General features: G+C 39.1%; 2 protein-coding genes across 2 annotated transcripts in view; both read left to right on the top strand.

Moving 5' to 3' along the window:
- ttn.1 (titin, tandem duplicate 1) overlaps positions 1 to 23,453 on the top strand; it is a 685,821-nt gene that overhangs the window by 367,217 nt on the left and 295,151 nt on the right. Inside the window, exons 66-68 of the mRNA XM_041201521.1 lie at positions 7,755 to 7,943; positions 9,514 to 10,398; positions 11,649 to 11,705. Coding sequence (XP_041057455.1) covers positions 7,755 to 7,943; positions 9,514 to 10,398; positions 11,649 to 11,705 — 1,131 coding nt within the window. The remainder of the gene's footprint in view (positions 1 to 7,754; positions 7,944 to 9,513; positions 10,399 to 11,648; positions 11,706 to 23,453) is intronic.
- Positions 11,712 to 21,853, top strand: LOC121285225 (titin-like). The gene is made up of 3 exons (XM_041201522.1): positions 11,712 to 12,771; positions 12,922 to 16,884; positions 16,991 to 21,853. The coding sequence occupies exons 1-3, from the start codon at positions 12,660 to 12,662 to the stop codon at positions 20,470 to 20,472; spliced, it is 7,557 nt and encodes a 2,518-aa protein (XP_041057456.1). The 5' UTR covers positions 11,712 to 12,659; the 3' UTR covers positions 20,473 to 21,853.

Raw genomic sequence — 23,453 nt, 5'->3', positions numbered from 1 at the left:
ACATGAGAGGGAGGTGGTGCAGAAGCAACAACTAAGAAGATAAGCTGCATTTTGAGCGAGGAGGAGGAAGGAAAAGAAGGATTCTCAGGCCTTATCACCTGTGATCTTCCCCCAGGCCTTTTCCTACCTCCATCTAAGCCTGGAGCATGTGTCTGCAGTTCACCAAGGAGACAGTCATAGAAGCCTGCTATTTGTTGAGAACTAGACCTGACACCTCCGAGCAGGGTGAGGGTGGTGTTGTCAGTGATCGTAAAGGTGACCGTGGCTCTCAGTTTCTTCACAACTAGATTCTTCCAGACTGGAACAAATAACATATCTAACACCTACCAGTTCGACTTCCAGTGCTGCATGGGAGAGGTGACACAGCTGCTGTCTGCCAGGAGATGGGACTTTATTGGGTTTTCTCTGAACAGAGCTATGCAGGAGGAGGATACATGTGGCTTTGGCAGGATATGGGGCTTTGCCATAGTGCAGGCTGCCATTGACTGCACATATGTGGCTTTGTGGGTACCACAGCCTGGATTTTCATCATCGAGGCGGGTAGTGGAGTTGAAAAAATTCCTGGCTTGGCCCACCCGCATTGGGAGAAAGTGCCCGCAAAGATGGGATTTTTATTGTGGAGGTGTGGGTTGAGCTTGAGTCAGGCCAGCTGACCTGGGAATAAGTATGGAGGCAGGCACAGGGGCTGTTGGGTGCCAGGGTGGGTTGTTTAAAAGGCCCGACTCCATGCTGTAGGACTTAATCCCAGTTAAAATAGAAGCCAGAATCCTGATTGGATCCTGGCCGCCATTTTTAAAGGGCTCCCACATCATCCCGTACACTTCATACACGTCAACTGTGAGACCTACCAAAACCGTAAAGTTTACCATTCACTCAGTGCTCAATGATGAAAGCCTGCTACCCTGGAAATGGTCATGATGCATTTATTCCATGTCAGTCTGCTGTTGCAACATTCTTTCAGTCATCAGGTCAAAACAGAGGTGGGCAGCAAGGGCTATTTGCTTAATACCAGGCTAATGACACCCCTTTGCAAACAGGCCACACATGACTAGCATGCTGTCATGAGGAACATCATCAAGTAGAAGATGGAGTGCTGAAGCAATGGTTTTGTTACCTAGATCAGTCTGGAGGAGCCCTCCCAGTACTGACTAGAGCAGGTACCCATTTTGTGGTGGACTGTTACATCCTTTACAGCCTGGTCATCATGATGACACAGCTATTGCCATCAGGGATACGGCAAGACCTCAGAAGGAGGTGGAAGAGGATAGGAGTAAGGGAGCAGTCACCGAATGGGATGCACGTGAACTTGTGGTTCAACTGCGGTTCTTGTGAATAAACCCACAGATTTCCATTGTTTAACAATCCTGCACCTTTCCATCCCTCTGTATTGGATCATCAGTGTGTCCTCAGTCTTAAAATAAAAGCCATCAGAAAATGACTACTTCATGCCAACTTTCTTCAACAAAACATTCAAGTACTTCACTCACCCTTGTGCATTTCCTTAGTGCCTGTCTTCTATGTCGCCTTGTCTGTCCTAGTCCTTCTACTTAGTACTACCCCAGTTGCTGCTGCATGAGTGATGGAAGGTAGGGCGATTGCAAATGGCCTTGTAGGACAATCTTGAGCAGTTCTAGGCTTTGAAGGCCTGCCTTTAGACTGTACTGCCTCAACATGGGTGGCAGCAATCTGGGCTGACTGGCAGGATGACAGTGATGGAAGTATAAATGCTGCCATCCTGAGAGGATAGCAGGTTTGTGCTCCAAGGTGCCACTGCCACACACACACACACACACACACACACACACACACATCCTCCCCCCCCCCCCCCCCCCCCCCCCCCCCCACCCGTAATCCTAGTAATCTTCTGGAGGACATATTGCTAGACTGACAGACTGTGCAAGCCCCTTTGAGCACTGGTATCTGCAGCCAAGATGGTAACATTACCTCAGCCTGAGCTTCCACTGCAGCACTGACATGTTGGGTGGCTTCCTCTTGTACTGCAATGGAAGTCGAGACATCAGCCATCAGATGTTGGACCACAGTTGGGTCCACAAGTGTTCTCATGGGGTTTGCCACCACTTCCACACCGGAAAGAATGGTCTTCAAGCTCTCTGCAAAACCCATGACAGGGTGGAGTCAGACCCTTGTGTGCTTCTTGGCAGTGATGACAGGCTTCTTGGCAGGTCTGCCAGTGCATCAAGCATTTCTGTCTGCATGCCCACCAGCCTATTTGGATGAGGGTGAAGCATGAATTGAGAAGCTGGGCTGTAAGCAAAAACATAATGTCATCCTCTGTGCTTTTAGCCCTGTTACTGGCCCCTGCCTCTATGACAACTGTTCCAATGGTGGCAAACACATCCATGGGGATGAGCACATGCAGCATTGCCACATGATAAGGTAGCCTTTGTGATGGCATGGATATTAGGTTGAAAGCTCACAACACCAAGGTTGCAGACAGACTGGTTCAGCCTCAAGACAGGCATAGAAAGGGAAGTGTGTCACTTTCGGTCAGCAGGTTAGGGGCAACTTAGGGGAGACAGAGGGAATGTACTGGAGAAACTGGCCCTATTTAGCAGGTACAATCTACTTGCTACCTGTGAGGATAAGGATAAAGGCTGCAGTAAGAATGGACAGAATGCTAACCATGGTATCATGGAGCAAGAAGCATTCAAAGGTGGGGAGTAAAATAGAAACATAAAGGTTATAGTCATTGGGGATTTGCGAATTAAATAATTACAGATAGATAGACTCTTCTGTGATCACAGCCAAGAGTCCAGAAGGATATGTTGTCTATTTCATAACAGATATCTCAGAGCAACTAGAGAGGAACTTGAAAATGCAGGGTGAAGATCCAATTGTTATGATCCTTGTCACAACCAACGTCATGGAGAAGAACACAGAGGATGTTCTGCTAAATGGATATTAGGAACTAAATTAAAAGCAAGAAATCTTGGGTACTAATTTCAGAATATCTATCTGAGCCTCGTGTTAATTGGCATTTGGATTGACAGATCAGGGAGGCAGATGTGCAGCTGAAAGAATGGTATGGAAAGAAAGAGTTCCATTTAATCAGGACACTACTGCCAGTAACTAGGACAGAAAGCAGCTACAACATTAGGATGGGCCCCACCTGAAGAAGCATTGAACCAAGGTCTTAGTGGGAAGGATAAATAGGACTGTGGATCAAACTTTAAAGTACTAAAACAGAGGGATTGCTCCAATAGAAATAACAGGAGCAAATAACAGGAGCCTGAAGTACGAGATGATAGTAAAGGTCAGATGAAGGAATGGAGATAGGGCTACATAAATGGTCAGAGAACAAATAAGGTTATAGATTGTCAATATAAAATAACAAAGCAAGAGATATATTAATAAAGACAAATTAAATTGAGAGCACAGCAATATATACGGTGCCCAATATAAAACCAGGAAACTAGAGGCAGTAATTTGTACTGAACTAGATATGGTAGGGATATAGTGGAACTAGATATAGTAGGGATAACTGCTACATAAAGAACTAGATTCCAGTACCATCTCCTTACCTGTTCCTATTTGCAGCCCAGCTCAATGACTGTGAGTGGTGGACACACTTTCTACAGTCATCCAGGCCAATCTTAAGGTCGATATGTTCCCATACCCTGTAGTCCCAACATACGGCCTGTGTTGCCATTTCTAATCTTTAATCATTATTGTTGCTAGTAATTTATTTCTAGAGCTAATAGAAGTAATTAATGTCTAGATTATAATCAGTTGATGGTTTTGGTTTGATTCAAAGTTTATTAATAATTAATTAATGTTTATTTAATTATTTATTACTTAAATACATCAGATATTTATTTAATGCAAATTAGATTCCTGTAATGTTGGTTTCCTCTACCTAATTTATTTTATCCCCTTATTTTTATTCAGGTTATTTAGCCTTTTAGGTCTTTTTAAAATCTAAATTATATTATTCGTTTAAGACTTAAATAATAATGGAAACATTTAGCTGTAATTCTCGGGCTCTGCTGCACCTCAATCTGTGCTGACTATGATGTCATTTTTGAGTTCTTCCTTCTGTTTGTCTAGCACTTAACCTGTGGAGGTTGATAAGGCAGAGGTCATGGTACATGTTGGTACCAATGACATAGATAGAAAGAGAGATGAGGTCTTGCATCAACAATTCAGGGAGTTAGGCAGTAGACTAAAAAGCAAGACCTCTCGGGTTGTAATCTCTGGATTGCTCCCAGTGTCATCTGCTAGCAAGCTCAGAAATAAGAGAATAACGCAGATGAATACGTGGCTTGAAAGTTGGTGCAGGAAGGAGGGTTTTAAATTCCTGGATCACTGGGACCATTTCTGGGGAAGGTGGGACCTGTACAAGTGGGACGGTCTACATCTGAACCAGAACGGGACTAACATCCTTGAGGGTGGGTTTGCTAGTGCTGTTGGGAGGAGTTTAAACTAATTTGGCAGGGGGAGGGGACACAGAATGTTAGTAGAATAGGGATACATCATAATACAGTAAAACAATCAAGTCAGAGGGAGTACAGCTGCATTAAGTTTCAAGGGAATAAGGGCAAGGCTGGATGGCCTCTACTTTAATGCCAGGGGTATTACAGGTAAAACGGATGAGTTAAGGATGAGGATTGACATGTGGAATTGGGATATAATAGCCATCACTGAGATGTGGTTGAGGAAGCGCCAGGATCGGCAGCTCAACATTCTGGGATATAGAATCTTCAGGCGAGGCAGGGGAGGGGGTAAAAGAGGAGGAGGCATTGCATTATTATTTAAGGAGTCAGTTACTGCAGTAAGGAGAGATGATATCTTTGAGGGGGTATTGAATGAAGCTTTGTGGGTAGAGCTTAGGAATAAAAAAGGAGCAGCCACATTGTTAGGTGTTTATTATAGATCCCCCAGATAGTCAGCGGGAAGTTGAGGAGTAAATATGTGCACAATTCGCGCAGGTGTGTAAAAACAATAACAATAGGTTAATTATATTAGGTGATTTCAACTTTCCCAACGTTAATTGGGATAAACATAGTGTTAAGGGCTTGGATGGAGTGGATTTCTTAAGATGTGTACAGGAGGACTTTTTAGGTCAATATGTAGAGGGTCCAACAAGGGACAGCGCAGCGCTGGACCTAATTCTGGGGAATGAAGCCAGACAGGTGGCTGAGGTGGTGGTGGGGGAGCATTTTAGTGATAGCGACCACAACATGGTACAGTTTAAGTTTGTTATGGACAAGGAAATAGACAAGTTGCAAAAAAATGTTTTGGATTGGGGGATAGTGGATTTTAGTAAAATTAGGCAGGATCTGGCCAAGGTAGACTGGGAACAGCTACTTGTGGGGAAATCTACAAAGGAGCAGTGGTGGAGGGCGTTCAAAAAGGAAATGGAGAGGGTATAGGCTCAACATGTTCCCTCCAGGGTGATAGGAAGGAGTAACAAGCCCAGAGAACCATGGATGACCAGAGATATTCAGGTTACGATAAGAAGGAAAAGAGAGGCTTTTATCAGGTACAAGGAAAGCAAATTAGCGGAGGCATTAGTGGAGTACAGAAAGTGCAGGGTGGAGCTTAAGAAAGTAATTAGGCGAGATCTGGCTGATAAAAGTAGGGAAAATCCCAAGATATTCTATAAGTATATCAATGGGAAGAGGATAACCAAGGAAAGAGTAGAGCCCGTAAGGGACCAAGGGGGCAATCTATGGGTAAAGCCAGATGACATCGCTAGAGTGTTGAATGAATACTTCACATCCATCTTCACCCAGGAGAATGAGGATGAAGGCATCGAACTCTGGGAGAGAACTACGAGGTTCTTCTGCAAGTTGATATAGGGAGTGTCAAGGTACTGGAGGTGTTGGCAGGCTTAAAAGTGGACAAATCTCCAGGTCCGGATGATTTGTGTCCCAGACACTTGAGGGAGGCAAAGGAGGAGATTGCAGGGGCTCTGACCCAAATTTTTAATTCCTCTCTGGCCATGGGGGAGATCCAGAGGACAGGAGAACAGCTAATGTAGTTCCTCTATTTAAGAAGAGTTGTAGAGATAAGCCAGGGAACTACAGACCAGTGAGTCTCACGTAAGTGGTAGGGAAACTATTGGAGAAAATTCTGAAGGAGAGAACCTATCTCCACTTGGAGAGGCAAGGTTTGATCAGGGATATTCAGCATGGCTTTGTCAGAGGGAGGTCATGCCTAACAAATTTGATTGAATTTTCGAGGAGGTGACCAGGTGTGTAGATGAGGGTAGTGCATTTGATATAGTCTATATGGATTTCAGCAAAGCCTTTGACAAGGTCCCACATGGGAGATTTATAAAGAAGGCAAATGCACATGGGATACAGGGTAATTTGATAAGGTGGATTCAAAATTGGCTTAGTTGTAGGAGACAGAGGGTGATGACAGAAGGATGCTTCAGTGACTGGAAGCCAGTGTCCAGTGGCGTAACACAAGAATCTGTGCTGGGTCCCCTATTATTTGTAATTTATATAAACAACATAGATGCCTATGTGGGGCGTAGGATTAGTAAGTTTGCGGATGACACAAAGATTGGCCGGATGGTTAACAGTGCGGTTGAGCGTCTTGGGCTACAGGAAGATATAGAAGGGTTGGTCAAATGGGCAGATAAGTGGCAGATGGAATTTAATCCTGAAAAGTGTGAGGTGATACACTTTGAAAGGAGTAATTTGACAAGGAAGTATCCAATGAGCGGCATGTCACTAGGAAATTCTGAGGTACAAAGGGACCTTGGTGTGTGTGTCCATAGATCTCTGAAGATGGAGGGGCATGTTAGTGGGGTGGTGAAAAAGGCATGTGGGACACTTGCCTTTATCAATCGAGGCATAGATTACAAAAGTAGGGAGGTCATGTTGGAGTTGTATAGAACCTTGGTGAGGCCACAGCTGGAGTACTGTGTGCAGTTCTGGTCGCCACATTATAGGAAGGATGTAATTGCACTGGAAGGGGTGTAGAGAAGATTCACCAAGATGTTGCCTGGGATGAAACATTTAAGTTATGAAGAGAGGTTGGATAGACTTGGGTTGTTTTCGTTGGAGCAGAGAAGACTGAGGGGCGACCTGATTGAGGCGTACAAGATTATGAGGTCATGGACAGGGCGGATAGGGAGCAGCTGTTCCCCTTAGTTGAAGGGTCAGTCACAAGGGGACATAAGTTCAAGGTAAGGGGCAGGAGGTTTAGGGGGGATGTGAGGAAAAACGTTTTTACCCAGAGGGTGGTGACGGTCTGGAATGCACTGCCTGGGAGGGTGATGGAGGCAGGTTGCCTCACATCCTTTAAAAAGTACCTGGATGAGCACTTGGCACGTCATAACATTCAAGGCTATGGGCCAAGCGCTGGTAAATGGGATTAGGTAGGTAGGTCAGGTGTTTCTCATATGTCGTTGCAGACTCGATGGGCCGAAGGGCCTCTTCTGCACTGTGAGATTCTGTGATTCTGTGCTTCTCCCTACCTCCACTTCTTTTGTCTTTTTTGCTGCTGGGTGTTCCCACTGTTTTTATGGAGTGCCACTTCCTTCCCTTCCTGTTTTTACATAATCAATTCATGTGCATAACAGATTTTTATGTTGCACATACTTTATATTTCAGCTACATTATTTCAGTTATAAGCACAATACAATTACATTATTTGAGTTTAATTGCATCACTTTTAAGTTAATACTGTAGCTCATCAAATTGGAATTTGTTAGCAAGATTGAAGTCAATTTGGGTCAATGTTTTTGATGAAACTGCATTTTTTTTAAATACATTTAGATCTAAAGATGACATGGTATAGTAAAGAGAAGGAGATCAAACAATCACGATTCTTCAAGATGGTTCAGTTTGAAGATACTTACCAGCTGGAAATTGCTGAAGCCTACCCAGAGGATGAAGGAATGTACAAATGTGTGGCATCCAACTCTGCTGGAGAGGTGTCATGCACTGCTAACTTAAAACTGGAAGGTAAATTAACTTATTCTTTATTTTGGCTTTATATGCTACACATTACATTCATTTTACATTTCTGTTTTCCTGGTATGCATTTTGAAGCATATTTCTGCCTGTGGTTGGTTTCATTGTTTTGTAATGTTTGACATTGCCTGTGGCATTCACTTCTACATATCAGCACAATTGGGCCAGCAAGCGTGTTCACTTCTTGTGAAAGCATGTGGATTTTGTGCTTGTATTGCTGAACACCATTCCACCATATCTTTGTGCCTTGCTGAAGCATTTTCATCAGTTATAGACTTCATCAAGCAACTCATCTAGTTTGTTTCCACATCTGTAGTAACTCATGGCCTGTTCTTTCATCCACTTCTGAGGTAAACAAGAGGCCACCTGCTGTGCACTGTGGAATTCCACTATAAAATGATTATACTTTTTTACTAAATAAGTTTATTTTGTTAAACAACTTAATATGTTGTAGAATATACAACTGTAAATTTATTCAGCAATAAAGCATCATATTTAATCATTTTGTTTGGATTTTCTTGTTAAAAGTTAGATCTCCTCTTGCAGTAGCTTCTATTTTAAGATTTCTCCAGAAAACTATAAAATGAAATGAAAGTTTTCATCAAATGCACCTAAATAACTCAACCATACAAAGACACACTAATTTTCAAGTAGCAAGTATGTGCCTTGACTTTTCACTCATAATGCCAGTCATACAGTACAAAACCTGATTTCCTTTCCAGATATAAAAAGGTTGATTACATCAAAGACTCAGTATCTTTCATATGTCTACATTTGGTTCTTCTGAAGAAGCAACATGAGCCCAATTGCCTATCCTTATCGAGTGCATATACAAGTAGGCAAGTGCACTTTGGGGCAGGAAGCATATTTTATGCAATAGTTTCTGTTGGTCCCAAACCAAAGATCTAAGAGTTGCATAATGGACAGTTAATGAAGCCAAGCAAAGTCCTGGTACTTCATTTTGATAATTCTGAGAACAATACCACACATTATTAATGATGCAAGAATAAAATTAGGATAAATGTTAACTGATTTAGCAATTTCGGCAAAGTACAGCTCATTTTGGGCAATATATACGCAAAGCAAAAATAAGCTGTGCTGACAAAAAACCTAGTAGTGCTACACTTACAATACTTGAAAGTCAAACAATTTACCCTCTGACTAGATATCTACCATTTGCTGTAGCACGCCAAAGGTATAATTTATTATTGATTTTTTTCTGCCAGTCCTAGAGTTCACACTTCTTGTCACCTCATTTTTCTAAAATCTGATCAATTTAATGCACAATTTAGAAGCATTTCATCTTCATCTTCATCTTGAATATTTGCAAGAGAAGAGCTAAATCTTCATTTTGTTCAATGAATGCTGTTTTCTCTCATAGAATTTTGCAGATTTTATTGAGGAAAAGGAAATGGGAGTTTTCCTCAATCAAGTGAATTGCACTTCTTTAGCATGTGGCTAGCATGCTGGGTTGCCCTTTGGACAACATGAGCTATTGCTTTTATTATTTTGTCAGTCATGATTTAATATCATGATTAATATTTTGTCTTTTGTTACTCAGATTACAAAGTGCAAAGCATAGATAGTCAGAGCATAACAACTTCTGGAAAAGCTGTAGAGGAATCCATCGCTTCAAAGACTTTTGAAGTATCTGAAATGCATGTGGAGTCCCCTGTGACCTTAAAGCATACAAAGAACTATACAAAGGAAATCAGTTTACAGCAAGAACATATGTACAATGTTCAGATGTTTGAAAGTATTTCCATGAGTTCATCGAGCAAGACAGTTTCTTCTGAAAGTTGGGAAGAATGCCAAAAGGTTGTCAAGACAGAAACAGTTAGAAGTGGCTGCCAAAGTTCGCCGAAAATCCTGCAAGATATGAATAATGTCACAGTTTTGTTAGGTGAAACTACATCTCTAAAATGTCAAGTCCTAGCATTCCCAAGACCTGAAATAAAATGGTATAGAGCAGATCAAGAACTTGTGGAAGCTCAGAGAATAAAAATTGTAACTATAACAGAAGATGAAGTTTTGACATCATCTGAATTAATTATACAACACATCCAAGAAGAAAACACAGGAATGTATAGGTGTAAAGCTATAAATCCTTATGGTGAGGTTAAGTGCGAAGCTAAAATAACTGTTACTGCAGCCAAACCTGCCCTTGAGGCTCCTACAATTCTCCTTGAACTTAGTGATCTGAGGGTGAAAGCTGGTCAGATGGCACAGTTCATCTGCTCTTTTAGTGGGGAATCTTTTTCAGAGGTCATCTGGAGTCACAGAAGCAGAAGACTGGAAGAATCAGGAAGACTGAAGATTTCTCAGAATGGAAATGTTATGTCTCTCACTATCCTAAATGTGCACTTAGAAGATCAGGGACAGTACAGCTGTATTGCAAGAAATGAAGGTGGTGAAATGAAGACTACTGCAGTACTAATAGTAGAAGGTGGTTGTTTATTATTTTATTTACAAACAACATCCTGACCCATCCACTTCATTGTTTCTTTTCCAAAATATGTTTAGTATCTTTTTAAGAAGATCCTAAATTTACCTATTAATAGTAAAATGTTCAGTTTAAATTGTTTAGCTAGTGATTTATACAAACCTTATCACTAGACATCTCATCACACCCCCCAATCTGCATGAATTATTGCAAACATTGCGTCTTGCTGTTATAAATTTTTCAAGTATTTACTTTGCTGAAATTGCTAAATCAGTTAACATTTATCCTAATTTTATTCTTGCATAGCTGAAGAATCAAAACCCAAAACAGGTGCAAAAATTCCCACTGATAGCAGCTCAGATAGCACTAAAACTGAACAAAAGCCACATATCACACCTGATAGCAAACCAGAAGTACAAAAGAAACCATCAAGCCCACCACCGTCTTCAAACAAAAGGCCAAATGGAAAAGAGAAGCCTCGACGCAGAGACTATTATCCTGACGTAGTACCCTTTGACGAATTGATAGACACTGGAGCCATAGCACCGACGTTTTTGGAAAAGTTGCCTCCAGAAATCATTGTACAAGATGGAGAAGATGTTTTACTGTTTTGCATTGTAAAAGGTGTACCATCACCTTGTGTACTTTGGCTGTGCAACCAACGCATAGTTGAAGAATCTTCATTATGTTCCATTAAACATGATGGGTTACTATGCAGTTTAAAATTACAAAAAGTCAGCCAAAGTCACAGTGGTACTTATTCATGCAAAGCGGTTAACTCTGCTGGAGAAACAGCGTGCAACACTCTACTTAGAGTGACAGGTTGGCAATTGCATGCTTTGGTCCTTCCCAATATGACTCTATCATGCATCTCAGCACATCTCATGGAAAGATTCTGTGCAGAAAGTCACCTTGTTGACCTGTGGATTATTGCATTTATGTTTCGGAAACCAGATTAGGCATGTTGAGGCATGTTTGATGTTTTGGTACAGAGCAAAACAGAGAATGAATCCTTTTTTTTACAAAATCCTGGATTGTCTGAATTAGCTTTGTGATTCAGCCAACCGGTTGCTTGGTAAAACCTTCTGGGAATCACAAGTAACAAATATATTTTAAATTTTTTGCATGTATGTTTTGTATGTCTTTGCATATTCAATGTATTTCCAGTTTCTTTTTACTTTTTGCACATTTTATTATGATTTGGCAAATTAGTGCTACACTCATTGTATTCAATATTATTCATTTTCATGCAGCTGTAAAAGAAAAGATTCAAGACAAGATTGAACAGCAGATAGAAATGGAAGTGAGAGGTAATACTTTTGTCATTATTTGATAAAATTTCTTTAATTTTGTATTTAATGCTAAGTTCCAACTACCGCCATAACCTTGGTATTTTACCATCAGGATAAGTTCTGCTGTATTACAGTGTTAAAAATCACGTGTTGTCTGTGCCAATCATTTTGACCTAAACAAAAAAAAAACTTTAACATCAATATTTACTTTACAGGCAACTTTACTTTTTAACCAGCATTAGTTCCTCATATTTCAGCTGAATTTCAATTTGGTATTGCTCATTGTCGTAATTGATATACTACAAAAGGAGTATGATGAGATGCATGTTGTATTCTATTATGAAGTATGTAATGAGAAGTGTTTAAATGAACTCTTAAATGAACTCTTGAATGCTGGAAATATATATTTTATTTACGATTGCTTGAGTCAGTACTTTCATTCATCTCATTTATTTCTGAGCTTCCAATAAACATTTCAATAAGAATTGCACATGGTATTTAAAGAACTTTCAGGCAATATTTTATTAAAGGAAATTTGAACAGGGTATTTTACATTTTTTGTATTTGTTTTCTTCCATTTACATGACATCAACCTATCTTTGTGTATTTACACTGCCTTGCAGATAGCAGTATGTATTCATGTACGCTGGCATTTTTTTTACGTAATGTTGTGAATCTAGCAACTATATTAGTTCGAATAAACGCCTTCTCATGCAAATTAGAAGGATTACAGTTATGGATGAATTTATATACATCTATTTATTAAAATTCTAAAACTATATATATCAAACTGGCTGAAAAATTTATCTACTGTCGAAAGGATCAGAAAGGGCGTTTATTCTGCTGTCTGCAAGTCAGGTAAGAATTGTAATAATCTAGATATCCCAAATCACAGGGACAGATTTTACATTAAAAATAATAAAATTCTGTCATGAGATCACTTTATGCTTTTTTCAAAATATACACTCTAATATGATTTTTGAGAAGAAATTGCTACAGTCTGAAGAAGGAACAAAGAACGAGCGATTTTCCTGCTCAGAATCTTTAAAAAGAAAATGGTCTTGCGTTTATTCGAACAAATATGGTGAGTGAATTTTTTATAGTATTTGTGAAAACGCTGATGCATTAAGTTCATCATTTCATTATATTACAGATTTGTGCTTAATTTAATTTTTAATGTATTGAACTGGTTTTTAAGAAATTTCATACAAATTATTTCTCTTTTTTTTTGCAGAATTGTTTTTCGGTGATGGGAGAGAATATTTGGAAAACAGAGAAAACCTGCGGGATGCATTTTCTGATGCTGAAGATTATTTAGATCAGGGACTGGTTTCTGCTGATCGTTGTGCAAGCAGAACATCTTCTATAAGTTCCTGGTCTGAGAATTTCAGACCATCTTTCACTGAAAAGCTAAAATTCAAATCTGTAATGGAAGGAGAGCAAGCTATTTTTAAATGCAAACTGGTTGCCAGTCCAGCACCAAAGATTGCATGGTTTCATAACAACAGACCTATATGCAAAGATTCAAGAAAGATTATTAAAATAGAAAACATAATGCACGTTCACAACTCAAGTTTGGAAATCAATAATGTAGAAGAAAAAGATTCAGGGAGTTATAAAATATTTGCAATAAACTCTGAGGGCTCAGCAGAAGCAACTGCATCTTTACTTGTTGCGCTTAAAGAAGAGCAAAATGCAAACTATCTGAGTTTTGTGAAAAGATCAGAAATGGTTCACAAAAGTATAGACTCTTTAGTTAAAAAACGGGATGCAAGACTTAGAGTTGATCTCAGACATGTTGGATCTCCCTTTGATAAGAAATATCAGGTTCAAGGAGCTTTGCACAAACATTCAAATTCTAAAATCAGACTGATGCGTACAATGTATTTTGAAAGGACACCAACAAAACATCATCTGTTTAATGATGATCCTGCAGAAATACAGACACCTAGGTTATATGAGAGGATTCTGGATAAGGATAGCTTGATTGATGAAGACATTAAAATTAAACTACAGCTTTTACGTGAAGCTAAAAGGAAAAAAAGATTTTCTCTTGCATTCTCTGAAGCTTCATTTGACCTAGGCACTGCATCAATTGAAGACAATCTAAAGTACAATTATGCTTATTTAAACAGAGAGCGCAGCAGAAGTGTGGGAGACCTTGATCGCATGGATTTTGAAAGTAGTAAGTCTTATTTTGTGCAAGAACAGGAATTATCTCCTGGTGAATGTTTCCAGAGAGAGTCTCCTGAATTTCACTGTCGAATTGAACGGATATTAGGACTTCCTTCACAGGAATTAGAACTACAAAGAGCTCCAAAAGAAAATATTATTGAAGCATCTTCCAGAACAAAAGCCATAAAGTCATTAAAAGAGCAATCTCTGAAAGGTAATTTAATTCAAGAAACAGAACAGGCACAGGAAAATCAATACTGGCTGGAAGAACAGGAAACTGATGAATGTTATTTTCAGAAAGAATATATGAGAAAAGAATCAGGGAGTGAACTTCATGAAGAACCACAGGCACTTTCTGACCAGTGGCTTGGAGGCTTTATTAGTATGCAAAGGGATTTGCTAGCAAAGAAGCCTGGAGAGTTGTTTGAACCTTCCACACCAGCAGTCAAAGAAACAATGATAATTAAAGAAGCAGTGGAGTCTGAAGACAGAGTTAAGTGTGCAGAAATTTTATTGAAGGAAAACGAATTCCCTTTGTTTGCCAGAACACTGATAAAGCAAACTCCTGTGGACGTAAAAGAATGTCCAAATAAACCTGAGTTTAAGGAAGACCATGAGATACTTTCTGATCAGTGGTCTGAAAGTTTGATAAGTATGCAGAGCTCATTAGCAAAGAAAACTGAAAATAGCCAGTCAGTGTTTGAGCATTCCAAAGCAACAGAAATAAATGGATCCAAATTTGGTGAAAAAGATGACATGGTGAGAGAATGTACACAAAAACTGATACCTTCACCTTTAACAGAGAAAGCCTCCACCCTTTTCAGAATGTCATTGAATGATAACACAGTAGAACCAAGCAATACTTCACATAGAGGTGAAGTCGAAGGAGACCCTATTGCACCTCTTGACCAATGGCCTGGGAATGTCTTTGCAAAAGAGGCGCCTAGATTTGACCACATAATCATTGATCAAACAAAATCAGCATCCAAGGAAAATGAGATTAGCATCTCCAAAATCAATCAAAAAGCAGCACAATCTGAAAATGAAGTTACAGATTATACTCAGATGCTAATATCCTCTATTTTACCAGAGAAAAAAGAAACCTCAAGTTTTGTCAGCTCTTTGAAGAAAGAAATACCAAAAGAAGTAAAACATGTTCCATATAAGTTTGATAAGATAGACTATGCGACACCTCTGGAACAAGGGCCTGAAAGATTCATTAGCGTACCGAGAGATTTATCAAATCAAAAACCTATAGATGGTTATAAAATATCTGACCGATTTGCATCAGCAGTCAGGCAGGCAGAGGTGATTAGTATGTCCAAAATCAGGCAAAAAACCCGACAAGATGCAGCACAGTTTATAGATTCCAACCATGTTGTGAGACATGCTCCCTTGACAGCAAAAACAAAAGAAACATCAACTTTTGCTGGAACAGTGATAAAACAAACTCCTATGGAAATAAAAGAATTTCTATATGAATTTGATGTTCAAGAAGAATGTGAGTCAACTTCTGATAAAAGTCTTGGAAGTTTTATTCATGTGGAGAAAGAGTTTCCAGCAGCAAAATCTGAAGATAGGCATGGAATCCAAATGCCTGACCAATCTAGGTCAGCAGTAAAAGAGGCGATTAGTTTATCTAAACTCAACCAAAAACAACAGTATAAAGGCAAGGTTAAAGACCACACTTCAATACTGAGACCTTGTATATCAGGAAAAAAAGAAACCTCAGCATTTGTCAGTTCATCAATGAATGAAACAGCAACAGAAATAAGAGAACCCTCATATAAATCTGAGGTTAAGGATAGCCACAAGAAACCTCCAGATCAACTTGTTGGAGGTTTTGTTAGCATGAGGAGGGACTATATAACTGAAAAACCTGAAGATGCCCATGGAACAACCAGTAGGCCCATACCAGTATTCAAACAAATAGAGATAACTAGCATAACTAAAATCAGTCATAAAGAGCCACAACCTGAAGATATGGTTACAAGTGCCACTCAAATAATACAACCTTTTTTGCCAGATAGCAAACTTGATTCAAGCTTTCTCAGTTCATTGAAAAAAGAAACAGCAATAGATGCAAAAGTGCCTGCATATGAAATTGAACTTATGGAAGACCATGAAACAACTGATGACCAACAGCCTGGTTTTCCAACAGATAAACCTGAAGAGGGTCATGAAATGTATGACCAATCCAAATTTACAGTAAAACAGACTGAGATGATTAGTGTAGCTAAAATCAAACAAAAAGAACCACACTATGAAGCAAAGGTTGTGAATTCCACCTGGATAGTGAAGCCTTCTCCTTTACCAGAGGAAATAGAAACTTCAACTTATTTAAGTTCATTGAAAAGGCCATCTCCAATAGACAAAATAGAATCTCTTGGCAAAGCAGAATTTAAGGAGGACAATGAGACAGTTCTTGAAAGTTTTATCAGTATGCACAAAGACTCCCTGACAGAGAACCTGGAAGGTGGCCATGGAACATCTGATCCATCAGCAGATAGAGAGACATCAATGATTTGCATATCTGAAATTAGTCAGAAAGAATCGCAACAAAAATGGCAAATTAACTGTTCCACCCAAACAATGACATCTTCTCCTTTAACAGAAGAAAAGAAAACTTCAACTTTCTTCAGTTCGCTAATGGAAGAGACACCAACAGAAATACAGGGATATCAATATAAATTTTTGGCTGGCAAAAGATCCTTAAAACAAGAGACTCCTACAATTAAACATTGCCCACCTGAATTTTTCCAGCATGTTGCATCTCCTAAAATTAAGCAAGGAGACTTGTGTGTGCTTGAGTGCCAATTTCATGGGCACCCACAACCTACTGTAACTTGGTATAAGGATGAACACCCAATTCCACGAAGTAGGGACTGTAATATTTACTCCATAGAAAACAAATCTACATTGAGTATTGGGTGCACTTGCAAAGAACATGAAGGAGTATACACATGTGTAATATTCAACCAATATGGAACTGCAAGTACATCTGGCATACTTAGAATACAAGGTAAGATTCTTCATACTTTATTTATGAAATTTTTTTTTAAAATATGTTGCAAAAAGATATTAATGAATTATGATTTCAAATTAAATAGAATAAAATTATTTTCCAGAACCAGAGCTGTTTGAAGAATCTTTGAAAAGGTTTAATATACATGTGACTGAAGCACCAGAGAACTATACTGAAGAGGATGATGTTGACCAGCTGGTTGAAAATGAAATTGAGTCTTATTTTCCACTTTATACTGCAACAAAGTCCACCTTGCAATTACCAAAAGTTGCAGCACCCCAACCTTGTCCTATAAATTTATCTTTGCTTTCTTCTGTTGAAATTAAAATAACTGCTCCAACTCCAACTCCAGAGCAAGATGAGGAATGGAAAGAGTTACTTCAAGAAGATGAATTTGATTCCAAGCAGTCATCTCAAGAACCGTCTTCTCAGACTGCAAAACATAAATTTACGTTCTCTTTTGATGTAATTTCTGAACCTCCACAGGTTGTAAAAGAATTAGATAAGATTTGTTGTGCAGAAGGAGCATCGGTGATGTTTGAATGTCTAATTTCTGGAGAGCCAACACCTGTTGTTACATGGATCCAAAATGACAGAGTTTTAACTTATGATAATAGCAAGCACCGATTTGAAGAGAGTGGAGGAATGTATAGATTATATATTGATGGTGTTGCAGCATCTGATTTAGGGAACTATAAATGTGTGGCTAAAAATAAAGCTGGAGAAGTACAGAGCGTATCTAGTCTTACAATAGAGCCAGCAGTGCATAGTTTCATTTGCCATCTGAAGGATATTGAGCCATTTGATGAGGAAGCAGAGTCATCTGTTAGCCGTTTTCTACTTAATCTAAGTAAAATGGGACAGGAAGAAGATATTGAGCAACAAGAACAATTATCGGTACATGAAGGACATGTGGAAACTTCTACGTTATTTGGCATAAAAGAACAACTATCTGGAGACTCCATGACTTGCACTGCTGATGAATTTTCAAGTAAAGTTTCATCTTTAAAGGAAGAGAGTAGTGAAGCAATAATAGGCTCACTAACTTCCTTTTCTGATGAATTTTCATCTTTGAGGGAGGAAAGCAATAAAATAGTCACGGATTCAGCAACATCCTTTGCTGATGACTGTTCAAGTAAATCTTCTTCTTTGATGGAGGTTAGTAAGAAAGTTGTCACAGACTTAGAGTTGACAGGTCAAAAAATGCCAGTTATAGCAGCGGAAGAAACATATTCTGTTAGCCAGTATCTACGCTCTCTTGACAAAAACCAGACGTTATTTGAAGCTTGGAAGATGGAAGAAGAAACAGAACCAAAAGGGGATAAATGTGCCTCTGTAACTGAAATGTATGAGAATAGTATATTTCCAGAAAGTGCAATTAAGCAAGTTGCTAAAAGTAATAGAGCAGAAACAGAAGGAAATATGTCAGAGATGGAGTTAAGTGATAACTCAATATCTCCTAAACCCATTTATGACAATGTAGATCTGGCAGAAACAATTTCTAAGAAAGATGAGGGAGATGAAAATGTTTCCATAGCACAGTATCTCCCTACTGCAAGACAGGAAGAAGCACCAATTCATGAGGCAAATAATGAGGTGTTTGGGTATGATGAGTCTGGAATAACTTCCATGGAGGTTGAGGAAGTAACGTTTGCTGCTGTTTATGACTACTATAATCAAAATGAAGAGTGGGCACGCTCTCTTTCCCCTGAATCCGAAATGTCAATTGAGATTAGCAGTACAATTAGTGATGATGTAGCAGAGAATGAAAGATTTTATACACCACCCTTGGCTTCTGAAAATTTCAAATCTGCTGTGTCTGTAGAGTCATTCCATACCCCACCTCAATCTCCTGGCTATGTGACTCCTCCAGAAAGATTGTCTTCACCTAATGCTGTGGGTAGTTCTCCTTTTGGCGCTTTACTGGAGAGGTTTTATACACCACCAGAATATTTCCGAACTCCAATAGATGAGGGTATTGAAACAACACCTCTCGAGTATGTAAGCCTAGCTACAGAAGAACCAAGATCAGAGTCCTTTTCAACTCCTCCACAGGAAGCTGAAGCAAAAGGAAATGAAATGCCACCTGCGTTTATCAAACCTCTTGTCAGAAAAAGAATCTATGAAGGAGGCACACTTACATTTATCACTGAAGTAATTGGTTGCCCAATTCCAGATGTTAAGTGGTATAGGAGAAAATCGTTATTAGAACCAAACCATAGAACTAGACTTGAAAGAGAAGGAAATTTGTGTATATTAGTAATTCATAGCGTTCAGAGAGAGGATGAAGGAGAATACATTTGCAATGCTGTAAACATCGTAGGTGAAGCCAAGAGTATTAGTCAGGTAGATGTTTTACCACAAGATGGAAGGTCAATTGCATTGCCACCCCCTGTGACTCATCAACATGTTATAGAGTTCGATGTGCAGCAAGGCCAAACATCAAGATCTCCATCACCTCAAGAAATTCTTCTGGAAGTTGAACTTGATGAATGTGAAGTGAAAGAATTTGAAAAACAGATAAAGATTGTTACAATTCCTGAATTCACTCCTGACAATAAAAACATGATTATCTCCCTGGATGTCCTTCCTATGATGATTGCTGATGAACATAATCTTGACTTTATAACAAAAGAAAATGAAGATGTGAAAATTTATTTTGAAGCCACTGAAATGCCCCCACGATTTAATAGTCATATTTTTGACCTTGAGATTCCAGAAAATACTGATGCAGTCTTTGAATGCTCAGTGACAGGTATTCCTACCCCTGAAATAATGTGGTTCAAAGATGATTCACTCATAGCTGTGGATGGCAAGAAATACATTAGAACAGATAATTCTAATCATAGCCTTAAAATAGCCAATGTTTGTCCTTCTGACAAAGGCATATACAGTTGCAAATCAGTGAATAGCGTTGGAGAAACAACATGTAGAGGTTATCTTGCAGTGACAAATTCAAATATGGAACTTAAAAAAGCAGGTGGTAGAGCTGTAGCTGTTGTACAATTGGGTAGTGCTCAAAAATGTCCCCAGGAATTGGATGTTGATGTTGGTCATTCTTTATTGCATAGCAACCAGAGTTCAGAAATTGAGGTTGAGTTTGAATTTGAGCAAGGTACTGATGATTCTCAGAAATTAGTGAAACTCATAGCAGTAACAGAGAATGGAAATGAAGAAAAGGGAGAGAAATGTGTGAACATTAGTTTTGATGTATTTGGTGAGCCTGCCAAGGAGGAGACTGTTCAGTTTAAAGCAGAGGCTTCTGAAAACTGTTCATTTGAATTTCAAGTGACAGAAACTCCACCAAAATTTGTAATATCCCTCCTTGATTGTACCGCAACTATAGGGAGCTTAGCATCTTTTCGATGCTTAGTGACTGGTACTCCAAAACCTAGTGTAATGTGGTATATGAATGACAGAATACTTGAAGGTGCCAACTACACCATTGAGGAAAAAGATTCCGGGCACCATTATTTGAACATTGTAAATGTTACAGAAAGTGATGCTGGAGTATATAAGTCCAAAGCTGTTAACAAAGCTGGGAATGCAGTCTCAGAAGCTGTTTTAAAAGTACTTCATTTGTAGAAGAGTACTTTTCTTCTGAATGTCCTGTGACATACTTCGAATAATAAGGAATTTGATTTTTTTTAGATTTATGGCACATTTACGAATTTGCTAAATTCAAACATGAAAATATAATTGGTCTTACTGCGGAAAACAATTATATCTTCTTATTTGATGTTGCTGCAAAGATGGTTCATTTTTAGAGGATATGTGTTGATATATAATAGTTGTACCTTGCAGTGGTGTACCAGCAGTGGAGCTTTAATTTGTGATGTTCAAACTATTAGCTGAAAAGTAACTATTGCAAAAATACTAATTGTTTTGGACTAGGAATATAAAAAAGCCTGGCTAAGTTTAAGAATAGTGTGCTGAAAAATATAGCTAACTCTAGGTATTCTAGATCAAGCAGGCTAACTGTTAATGGCTTGATTGGCATCTTTAAACATAAAGGACATAGTGTGTATACATATTGCACTGAAGACCTGTTCTTTTGAATTGGCACTGCAACATTTAAGTAAACTTAACCAAAACCCTCATCTTACATGTACTTAATTTTTGCAAATTATTTGTAGTATGGTATCCTTTGGTTATGACTTTCCCTGATTAAACGGGTGACCCACTTTCAAAGACACTGTCCAAACTCCTCTGAAAATGCTGTAGTGATGCAGGAAAATTCTGTCATTCTGAATTCTTTTTCTTTGGCCCAATACCTTGCTTCTGCATGAAGTTGCCTGACAACTGAATTGTGTTCCACAGTTCTCTTCATGCAGAGGCCCAGGCACTAAATTTATCAGAGGTTTGCATTCAAACAGAGATCCTTCAGTGATGGGTACAGCCATTAATGTGGTTCCTGGAGATATTTATTTCAAAATGCATGCTGCTTTCCACTGAAAGATTAGTTAAGACATTTAAACCTTATTAAGAAAGCATTTATCCTACTTGATATACAGTAGCTGAATATTTTTGTTAACATTAAATATAACTGAAGATGTGAATTAACATACAAAGAACGATTTATGGTTAACTTTTTGAAGACTATAATTTTCCACAACAAAAAAGCATTTCTTAGTTCATGTTTGGCTGGAAAATGTAACTGAGGAGAAATACATGGGGCAGCAATTTCCGGTTGGCGAGCAGTGGCAGGGCCTGCTTGCCGATGCGTAAAATGACACTTGATGACTTTGGGCGTGCATCCCGATGGCACCCCGCATCATTTAGATTCTCAGTTCTGCAGGCACGCAGCCGGGTCAGTGGCCACTTAATGCCTTTAGAAAAGTAATTTACCTACTTAATGGGCCTGCCCATCCAACCTTGGTGGACAGATGAAGAGCCCAGATGGCCTTCTGAAAAAGCATGAAACCTCATCCAAGGTGGGGGATGAGGTTTCATGAGGGATTTAAAATGTTCGGAAAATTTTAAAATAAAATTAGTGGACATGTCCCAGCTTGTGATAGTATCAAATGAGGGGACATGTCAAGAATATTTTTTTCTGCCTTTAATAACGTTTTCACACTTGAGTCGATCTCCCTGAAGTAGCACTTTGCCTCAGGGAGACCTGTATGCTCTTTCGCGCACACGCGCGAAAGAGTGCACTCCCTGCTCAGGGAATATGCCCCCGGCCTGCACAGGGAGCGCTCAGTGCTTCCGGGCGGACATCACGCTGGGCGGGCCTTAATTGGCCTGCCCATGTAAAATGGTGGCATGCCCCCAACTGAAGGCGCTGATCAGGAACCCCATGCCTGCTTCCGCTCCCCCACAACACTCCCAACAGGGGGAAACTTCTGCCCACGGTGTCAAAGAATGTTTTTAAGATTTTATATTGTAATAGAAGTAAATGTCTAGTTTGATAATAGTGCAGAGTATATTGCAGAGTACTGTTTGATACAAAGTGCATTTGACTAAATAACTAAATGAGCCCTAAAGTTGTGAGTAAGTTATGAAGCCACATACCTGAACTATTTAAAGTTGTTTCTATCTGAACCCTGCTCTGTTGCCTGTTTGCACCAGTGTAGATTTGGACATATGTGGTTTAGAAAGTATTTTAATTTAAAGGCTAGAAATTCATGTTAGTGATACTGGAGGAAAATCACTGAACATGCTGATATGACATTCCTCTGTCCACCAATAGGATCGTTAATCCTATTTATTTTAACTGGCCTAATGCCACAATAAAATGCCCAGAGCAATGTCCAAATTAACATGTTAAAGATTTATCTGCTAATATCACCAACAGCAATTTATTGCCTAATATTTTACTATTGGCAAATTGGTGCCTCATAACTTTAGGCTATGTGGAATTGTCATTTCATGAAACTGTTTGATATTATGGACGGAAGACCAAGCCAAGAGAATGTGATAGAGAGGGCTGAAAGCGATATCAGTTGTCATATGAAGGAGTAGATTGGATATGCTCATGATTACGAGCCATAGTTCTTGAATGAATGTATGTATCAAGACAGAACTACTGCAGTGTACATTACAGGATTGTTCCTGGTGGCTATAATTTAGAAGGATTCTTGAAGCTTTGGTAAGTATGAATTCATTTATGATATACTCCTTTTATTCATTTGTTACCATTTCCTTTTAGATCTCTTATGTGTGCATTCTTTGCAGCTAAGGTAGAGATGAACCTACCTTGCCCCAGATGTTTTTGGCCAGAAAGTGCCTATGCGACTCTTTACCTGGATTTCCTATCTTGGCAGTCTTATGTTTATGATCTCAGTCATAAAGGTGTTTAGGGAATCCCATGTTAAACCACATCGTGCTACTCCATGGCATAGTTTATTGGAGCACCAATGGACTACATCATCACATAGGCTAGGTGTTCAAAATTTGGTTTATTCAGTGATTTTCTTGTCATTCTGTAGTAGTTGACTTTAAGAGCAGTGTTTGGAGGCCAGAAGAGCTTGAGAGATTATTCAGGGCCAGAAGTACATTATGTTGGATTAATAATTCATTTTATGTAGCTGCAGAACTTACTGGTGTGTGTTACCACAGTTGTT

The sequence above is a fragment of the Carcharodon carcharias genome, chromosome 12 (assembly GCF_017639515.1).
Source record: "Carcharodon carcharias isolate sCarCar2 chromosome 12, sCarCar2.pri, whole genome shotgun sequence".
In the NCBI taxonomy this organism is placed as follows: Eukaryota; Metazoa; Chordata; class Chondrichthyes; order Lamniformes; family Lamnidae; genus Carcharodon; species Carcharodon carcharias.
The sequence above is the reverse complement of the archived record's forward strand: the minus strand, read 5'-3'. Positions and strand labels throughout refer to the sequence as shown.

What these genes read in the sequence shown, in the direction of transcription:
- LOC121285225 (XM_041201522.1), top strand. Translation starts at nt 12,660, where the DNA reads ATGATTTTTGAGAAGAAATTGCTACAGTCTGAAGAAGGAACAAAGAAC. An exon ending in CGTTTATTCGAACAAATATG is followed by an intron (nt 12,772 to 12,921) that starts GTGAGTGAATTT and finishes TTTTTTTTGCAG; the next exon opens with AATTGTTTTTCGGTGATGGG. An exon ending in TGGCATACTTAGAATACAAG is followed by an intron (nt 16,885 to 16,990) that starts GTAAGATTCTTC and finishes ATTATTTTCCAG; the next exon opens with AACCAGAGCTGTTTGAAGAA.